General features: G+C 52.2%; 1 protein-coding gene and 1 long non-coding RNA gene across 2 annotated transcripts in view; one reads left to right on the forward strand and one right to left on the reverse strand.

Moving 5' to 3' along the window:
* IGSF21 (immunoglobin superfamily member 21) overlaps positions 1–8917 on the reverse strand; it is a gene marked incomplete at its 5' end in the record, with an annotated part of 20000 nt that overhangs the window by 7069 nt on the left and 4014 nt on the right. Inside the window, 2 exons of the mRNA XM_042013282.1 lie at positions 569–687; positions 4916–5037. Coding sequence (XP_041869216.1) covers positions 569–687; positions 4916–5037 — 241 coding nt within the window. The remainder of the gene's footprint in view (positions 1–568; positions 688–4915; positions 5038–8917) is intronic.
* Positions 8812–8917, forward strand: part of LOC121657498 — an 819-nt gene continuing 713 nt past the window's right edge. The window contains exon 1 of the long non-coding RNA XR_006013649.1: positions 8812–8914. This is a non-coding gene — a long non-coding RNA (uncharacterized LOC121657498). The remainder of the gene's footprint in view (positions 8915–8917) is intronic.

The raw sequence follows: 8917 nt of genomic DNA on the forward strand, positions 1-8917 counted from the left end.
TTCCCCTTCCTATCCCCGTTCCCATTCCCATTCCCATTCCCATCCGCATCCCCATCTCCATCTCCATCCCCATCCCCTTCCCCTTCCCCTTCCCCATCCCCTTCCCCGTCCCCATCCCCATCCCATTCCCATCCCCATCCCCATCTCCATCCCCATTCCCATTCCCATTCCCATTCCATCCCCATTCCCATCCCCATTCCCATCCCCATTCCCATCCCATCCCCATCCTCATCCCCATCCCCATCCCCATCCCCATCCCCATTCCCATCCCCATCCCCATCCCCATCCTCATCCCCATCCCCATCCCCATCCCCATCCCCATCCCCATCCCCATCCCCATCCCCATTCCCCGTCCCATCCCCATCCCATCCCCATCCCATCCCCACCCCCATCCTTGTCCTCCCTCCCATTCCCATCCCCATCCCCATTCCCATCCCCATCCCCATCCTTGTCCTCCCGCCCATCCCCATCCCCACCCCATCCCCGAGGATGGCAGAACGATCCCAATCCCTGCTGTCCCCACACCCGGAGACCCCGCAGTCATTTTCCCCGTGATCCCGACGCTCACCCATCACGTTCAGGAACACATTCCCGGATGCCAGCACCACCTTCTCTCGCGTGGCTCGGTCGTAGATCCCCACGTGGCACTCGTAGGGACCGTTGTCCGAAATCCGGACCTCGGGAAGGCTGTGGAGGAGGGACAGCACTCACCACTCCATCCCCATCCCGTTTTCCCGTGGGATTCAGCGGTCAGCACCCGGATACCGCAGCGTTGCACAGGGATCAATAAACTCCTAATAACTCCAAAGGCAGCAGGAGGAGGCTGGGAATGCTTTAGCAGCCGGAATTCACTGGCACTGACAGCTCCTCCGAGGGGAAGGAATTGCGTTATTGGAAGAGACGTGGATGGGAGGGAAAGGCACAAATCCGTGACCACGGAGCGCTGACGGAAAACCTCAGCACCGGACCTGCCAGGCCACCCCAGCACAGCAACGTGGAAGGGGGGGAAAAACAGCAAATCCCGAATTCCAAGTGACCCAAATCCCAAATTCCAAGTGACCCCGGAGCGCTCGTCAATCCGCCTTTTATCCGGAGGCTTTGGATAGACGTGGGGAAAACGGGAGAGGAGGAGCTGTGCCGAAGGATCGGAGCTGCTGGGGCTGGGAATGCTCGGGAGGCTGCACAGAGGTCACTTCGCTCATGGGCAGCATCCCAGCTCCCTGGTCAGCAGCATCCCACTTTTCCAGTCCCCAGAATCCCAGTTTTCTGGTCCTCAACACCCCACATTTCTGATCCTCAGTATCCCACTTTTTTGGACCAGACAATCCCACCATGTTGATCCTCAGCATCCCACTTTTTTGGTTCCTGGTATCCCACAATTCTGATCCCCAGAATCCCACCTTTCTGGTCCCCAGAATCCCACTTCTCTGGTCCTCAACACCCCACATTTCCGATCCTCGGAATCCCACATTTCTGATCCTCAGCATCCCACTTTTTTGGACCAGACAATCCCACCGTGTTGGTCCTCAGCATCCCATTTTTTTGCTCCTCAACATCCCATCTTTCTGATCCCTGGAATCCCACCTTTCTCATTCTCACTATCCTACTTTTTTGGTCCCTGGCATCCCACAATTCTGATCCCCAGAATCCCACCTTTCTGGTCCTCAGCATCCCACTTTTTTGCTCCGTAGCATCCCACCTTTGTCATCCTCAGTGTCCCACTTTTCCGGTCCTCAGAATCCCACCTTTCTGATCCTCAGCATCCCACAACTCTGATCTCCAGAATCCCATTTTTCTGGTCCCCAGAATCCCACTTTTTTGGACAAGAGAATCCCACCTTTCTGGCCAGCAGCATCCCATTTTTCCGGTCAGCAGCACCATCCCGCCTCACCAGCTGGCACCATCCCATCCCACCACGCCATTGGCACCATCCCACCTTCCCGGCTGGCAGCGCCATCCTGCTTTTCCAGCTGGGATCATCCTGCCTTTCCGGGCAGAATGCTCCCATCCCACCTCTCCAGCTGGGAACATCCCACATTTCCAGGCAGCATCATCCCATCCCACCTCTCCAGCTGCTCCCATCCCGCCTTTCCGGTCTGTGACTTCCCACCTCCCTGGCTGGAAACGTCATCCCACCTTTCCAGCTGGAAGCATCCCGCCTTTCCAGGCAGCATCATCCCATCCCACCTTTCCAGCTGGAAGCATCCCACCTTTCCAGTCGGGACCGTTATCCCACCCCACCAACTGGAAACATCCGGCCTTTCCAGTCGGGAGCATTATCCCACCTTTCCAGCTGGAAGCATCCCACCTTTCCAGTCGGGACCGTTATCCCAGCCCACCATCCAGAAGCCCCATCCTGCCTTTCCAGCAGATTTCCACCTTCCCCCCGGCAGCATTCCCGCTTTCCAGTCAAGGGATCCATCCCTCCCCTCCGGCAGCCTCATCCCACCTCATCCATCCCATGAGGATGGGAGAAATTCCCTCATGGAGCAGTTTAAAGATCCCGCTCCGGGGAAATTTCCCTTCTGGGGTGATTCCGGCTCCACTTTTCCCTTCTCCCAGCCCCTGGCTGCCTTCCCGCTCCAAGGAGCCCCCCTGGAAGCGAGCATTCCCTCCTTTCCATGGATACAACGCTTCCAAGCGCGCCTCCACCATCTGTTCCAGCCTCCGATTATCCACGCATGGATCGGGAATCTCCCGATTCGGAGCAGCTCTGATCCCGCTCCGTCTCTTTCGGAAGGATCCCTTTGGAGTTGCAAATCGGTTTGGTATTCCCGAGGATGGGAGACCGGGAATAACCGGCCCCACAAAGTTGGGAACGCGGGAAAAAAGGGATTTGGGAATTCAGAAAGCGACACTGCAGGACGAGGGTGGGATTTTAATCAAGGGAAGGGGGGAAAGAAAACGGGATTGGAGGGATTGGATCTCTCCCGGTTTTGCTCTTCACGGCCCCAAACCGGGATGGAAAGAGGCGGCTCCGGCAGCCCCTAGGCCGGGGTGATAAGGAGCGGGAAAACGCTGATAAGGAGCTGGGAAATGCTGATAAGGACTGGGAAAATGCTGGCTCCTCCCGGGATAACGCTGATAAGGACTGGGAAAATGCTGATAAGGAGCGGGAAAACGCTGATAGGGCCGGCTCCTCCCGGGATAACGATCCCTGGGACAGTTCCACTCGGGATAACGCTGATTAGGACCGGGAAAACGCTGATAAGGAACCGGGAAAACGCTGATAAGGAACCGGGAAAACGTTGATAATCCAGCGTCTCCCGGGATAACGCTGATAAGGACCAGGATAACACTGATAAGGCCGGCTCCACTCAGGATAAAGCTGATAAGGACCGGGATAATGCAGATAAGGCCGGGCTAATGCTGATAAGGATCGGGATAACGCTGATAAGGACGGCTCCTCCTGGGATAACGCTCCTTGGGATGGCTCCGGCTGTGCCCGAGCCATGGCAAAGATTCCCAAAAAAAGAATAAATAGATGGAAAAACAAAGGGAGAATGAACAGGAAGAAAAATTTGGGTTGGGAAATGCCCCATCCATCCCCAAAACCTTCCCGGGCTTGCTCCAGCTCTTCCGGAGAGCCCAAATCAGGCAGGGACTTCCCAAAAAAAGGCAAGGATTGGGAAAACCGGCCCTGCCTGGGAACGATCTCCTTGTCCCCAGGTTGGTTCCTGTTTTCCTTGGAAGAAAAGGTGATGGCGTGAGAAGTCTTTTCCCACCGACATCTCCCGATTTCCCGGCTGTTCCGGAGGCTTTCAAGTGCCCGGTGCTTGGGCGAGGGAATTTTCTGCTCCCAAATTCTGTTCGTTCTACAACGGGCGGGGAAAGGGAGGGAAACGGAGCCGTTGGAGCCCAAAAAATCCTCGGCTTTTCCTTGCCGGGTCAGGGAAATATTCCATGACCAAGGAATGTTGGATTCCTCATTCCCTGCTCCAGGGATGTTCCCAATCCCTCTCTCCATGCACAGGGAATGTTGGATTCCTTGTCCCCCGTTCCAGGGATTCTCCCAATCCCTCTCTCCGTGCACGGGGAACACTGGATTCCTCATCCCGTGAATTCCCACCGTGGGCACAGGGAATGTTTTAATCCAGTTTAATTCCCTGATTTTCCCGGTGTTCCTGGCTGGAGGCGAGTGACGGCCAAATCCAAGGGGAAGTTGGAAAGGTGGCCGCGGAGTCAGGGAATGGGAAATTCCTGCCTGGAGCTTCCAAAACCTTCTCCAAACAGAAAAATCCCCTAAAAATGTTCAAATTCCAAAGGATTGGGAAGAATTTCCCACTTCCCACCTGCTCATCCCATGGGATGAGCCAGGCCCAGCCCTTTCCAAGCCATTCCTGGATATTTCCAGGTGGAAAACATCCCATGGCTGGAGGAAATCCCGGTTTTCCCCCACCACATCTGGAATTTTCCTTACCTCCCACCAGGAAAAACGAGCTGGGAAAATCCAACTAGAAAATTCTCATTTCCCAAGGAAACGAGGCTGGGAAGAAGCCGGGAGGAAGGAATATTTCATCCCAGTTTTTTCCCCTTGGATGAAGCTTCTCCTGACCTTTTTTTCCAAGATCTACCGTTGGTTTTAGAGCAGCGGGAACGGAGCAGGTGTGGGATTAGGAATAAACCTGGAATTTCTGGAAGTGATTCCCACTTGGAATACAAGCAAGGAGAAGCTCCCGCGCCTGTTTCAGAAATAAATTTGGATCTGTTTTTCCTGATTTTCCCAAGCTTTGGATTTCTCTGCCCATTCCCACCTCTAGAAATCCCCATTTTTCCGCTTTTTCCCTGAGGATCAGCAGGAAAATGGGAACACCCCTTGGATGGGGGGGCGGGTTTTGCCGGAATCTCTTCAACAGCACCAAAAAGAGGGAAGAAATTCCTAAAAATTGGAATTAAATGGCAAACAGGGACTCACCGCACGGTGGATTGGTAAACCAGGTCTTCCCGCTTCCGGTAGTTTTCCATCTGGGAAAAGTTGGTGGAAAACATGGCATCGAAGGTGAAGATCTTCTGCTTGATGGTGCCGCCGTCAGTGACCTGCAGGAAACAATCCCAGTGTCCCGAGTTTGGGAATTTGGGCAATTTTGGGCCCATTGATGAATATTTCAAAGGGGTTTTATGGGGAGAATTTGAATAAATTTCTTTGGATTTGAACACATTGATTGAGGTATTAGTGTTAATAGTAAAATGAATATATTTATTTGCACTTTAACATCGTTTTTATATGTTCGTATTTATGTAGATTTGAATCGATTTGAATTTTAATATATTTATAGTGAATATTGTAAATACAATTAATTTAATATTTTGATGCAGCACATTTAAATATTTAAATTAGAATTTTATATATATATTTAAAATTTTTATTTTTAGGGGTTATTTCTATTTCTATTTCTATTTCTGTTTCTGTTTCTATTTCTGTATTTCTATTTCTATCTTATTTCTATTTTATTTCTAATTCTATTTTATTTTTATTCCTATTTTATTTCCATTTCTATTAAATCACGATTTTCATATTCTTCCATAGAATCCCAGGACCTTTAAGGCTGGGATTTATGGATTTCTGATGCCCCTGCTGAGATGAAAATCAAAATCCACGTTTTCCATGCCATTATTCCATCGCCGGCTTCGTTTTCCAGCCAGGAATTGTCATTTTTAAATGGGAAACATCTCCTTTTAGGACTTTTGCTCTCTGTGTCCCCCAACACCTCTGGATTTATCTTCCCTGCTTTTGAGGAGGAGTTTTAGTGGAAAAATAAGGAGGAAAATGGGAATTTGGGGGCGAAACCAGCTCAGATCCAGCAGAGTTAAAATTCCCATTTTTTAAAAGAAACCAGGAGCAGCGGCAGATTTGGGGATTTAATCCCCAAATCCAACATTTCCTGGGGCCAAGACCCCATTTCCCCACCCAACACTTGGGCAAAACTCCACCGTTATTCCCGATTTCCTATTTTCCCACTTATTTCATGGCAAAAAGCGGCCAAAAGGAGGGAAAAAATCCATCACTAAAAAACCTCTTCCCGTTTATTATCCCAGGCTGAGGCTTTTATGGGAAAGAAATTCCACCCTGGCACCGATGTGGGATAAAGAAAAGTGGGAAAAATGATGGGAGTTGTAAATCTCTGGCCTCAGGAACCGGGGGAATTTTCCAGGGAATTTTCTGAGGATTTTTCCGGACTTTTCTTTGGGTTTGAGGAGAAACCTGGGAGCCGCTCGGGGATGGAGAAGCTCTTTGTGTATCCAAAGGGATTTCAGGGATTCCTTTAGGGTGGGAAGCACTGGGAATGGTGGAGTTGGCGCCCATGGATTGGGAATTTGCACCCACGGGATTTTCCCAGCACATCTGGACAGATGTGGGCCCAAATCCCCCTCTATCCAAGCATAGGAGTGGGAAAACACCTCTGGAATCACCCTCTGGAATCGGGACCCCTCACATTCCCTTAGGATTCGGAGCCCGGGGAAGAGCCACATCCCTGAGGGAATCACAGAGAGTTGACGGCTCCCAGGAAAAGGCCCCTCAGGAATTGTTTTTCTCCTGGGATCAGCCCTAATTCCAGCCTTTTATCCATGCCCCGGGGGCGGTTTTTTTGGGAAGAGGAGCTCCATAGGAATTTGCAGCCCAACTTTTGCCTGCTGGGAACCAAAAAAAGGAAGGATAATCGGGCAGCATCGCACAGTTCCGGTCCCAACGGATGTCTCCACATCCAGAAACGTCAGAAGAAAGGGAAAAGGGGTGCAGGAACACATTCCAGGCCCGAGGCTGCTTCCTGCATTATTCGTAAACCCCAGGAAAATCCCATTCCCAACAAAACCCGGCTATTCCAGAGGCAGCTCCCGCACTCCCCTCCATGCTGACCCGAACATTCGCTGTTCCCGAAATCCATTAAAATCCCGGAGCCTCCTGCCGGGATGCCCAAAGGATCCAAAACCATCGGGAAGTGATGGATGCGGGATGAAGGGAGCGATTTGGGAGGGGTTGGAAAGGGCCGGAATTGGGATCTGGTCCAGGTTCCGTGTCCCGGGGCTGGATCGATGGATGCCCTTTCTCCAAGCGAACGGACAATTGTTCTGGAAAGAGGGAAAATTCCCTGGAGCAGCTGCAGCGCTCCTGGTGTTGGGGCCGTCCGCGGTGTCCACATCAGAGCCACCGGGAAAAACTCATTGTCCTGGAAAACTCCGGATTTCGGTTTTTCCTGCCTCCCTCGCCCATTCCCTGGAAAATCACAGCAATCTGGAAAAACTCATTATCCTGGAAAACTCCTGATTTAGGCTTTTTCCTGCCCATTCCCTGGAAAATCACAGCCAGCGGGAAAAACTCGTTATCCTGGAAAACCCCGGATTTAGGCTTTTTCCTGCCCATTCCCTGGAAAATCACAGCCAGAGGGAAAAACTCATTATCCTGGAAAACTCCTGGTTTTGCTTTTTCCTGCCCATTCCCTGGAGAATCCACATCCAGCTGAAATCCAACCTCCCATCCCGAGGCTCCTGGACCACCAATCCCACCTTGCTCCGAGCCCCCAACGCCACATTCCCCTTCCCAAAATCCAGAGGAGCTGATTCCTTTGCGCGATCCTTGCTGGTTTGGTCCCAAACTGAGCCCCACATCCCAAAGGGATCACCCACCGCCCTTTTCCAGCATCCCAAAAACCTCGGGAATGAGCAAATCAACATTTTATGGGAGAGTTGTGCCATTTTGGGAGGCACATCCCTGTTTTCTGCTGCCTCTCCGGAGCCGGAGCGAGGCCTTGGGAATAAAGAGCTCCATAAATTCTGCGGATGCTCCCAGCCTTTTCTCCCCGAACATGAGGAATTCACAGCATTCCAAATAAATTCTCCTCTTGGAGATGGATGGCACCAGCCAGTCCTCCAGGAGCTGCTGGCTGGAAATCTCTCCATCAGCAGCTCTGCTCCATTTTTAGGGAATTCCTTCTCATCCATAAAACTCGAGTTGTCCCCGGAAGGGAAGTGGGGTTGGAAATCCCTGCATGGCTCGGACTGAATGGGGTTGGCTGGAAAATGTGGAATTTCTGGGAGCGAGAGGGGAAAAAGCGGCATTCTGGTGTCTCCTCCTGAGCTAATTCCCAAATTTTGGAGGCTCTGGGCATTCCCAGCAGCACTGGGTGGCGTGGGAAGGGTTTGGAATTCGGGAGTCCTTCCCTTGGCTCCGCTGCTCCACTTGGAACCGGTGCTGCTGCAGGCCGGGACTTTATCGGTGTCACTGGCCACATTCCCACTTTGGACGTGACATTCCCACCTGAAGCCACCTCGGGAATGCCTGGACCCACCTCAGGATCCGGCACAGCCCCGGAGATGCCGGTGCCAGGAGCCAAGGAACAGCTCCAGCTCTTCCCGGCCTCACTCCGAGCTCGTTCGCACGGATTCCGCCACCCCCGTCTCCTGCCAAGGCTTTTTCGGGAGCTCTCCAGGTGCAGATCCATGTTCGCACCTGTTCCCGGGAACATCACACCTTCCGGAGGCGTTGGGATTGTTGGATGTTAATTAACGCCTCTGCCTGTGAGATGTGTTCCTGCTTATTCCGGGAAAAATCCCCTTTGCTCATCCCGGGAATGCTAAAATCGGCTGCATTCCAGCGGCGGAGGGGTTTCCCAGGGGGAGGAACCTCTCCCTGTCCCTCATCCCTGAGGAATCCAGGGGAATTGCTGGAATTGAGGGTGCTGGCTGCACTCTGGGGCTTCTCTGTGGGGTTTCACCTGTGGGAAGAGGCTCCTCGGCCTCGGAGCGCACAGATCCCGATGGGATCACCCACGCAGGAGATACGGATTCATAACGTGGGTTATGGATGCATCCCGTGGGTTATGGATGCATTCCATAGGTTATGGATTCATCCCGTGGGTTATGGATTCATCCCATGGGTTATGGATGTGCCCTGAGGGGTTATGGATGCATTCCATAGGTT

The sequence above is a fragment of the Corvus kubaryi genome, unplaced genomic scaffold (genome assembly GCF_017639235.1).
Source record: "Corvus kubaryi isolate FWS band 111438036 unplaced genomic scaffold, C.kubaryi_AGA036_p1.0 split1-37344, whole genome shotgun sequence".
In the NCBI taxonomy this organism is placed as follows: Eukaryota; Metazoa; Chordata; class Aves; order Passeriformes; family Corvidae; genus Corvus; species Corvus kubaryi.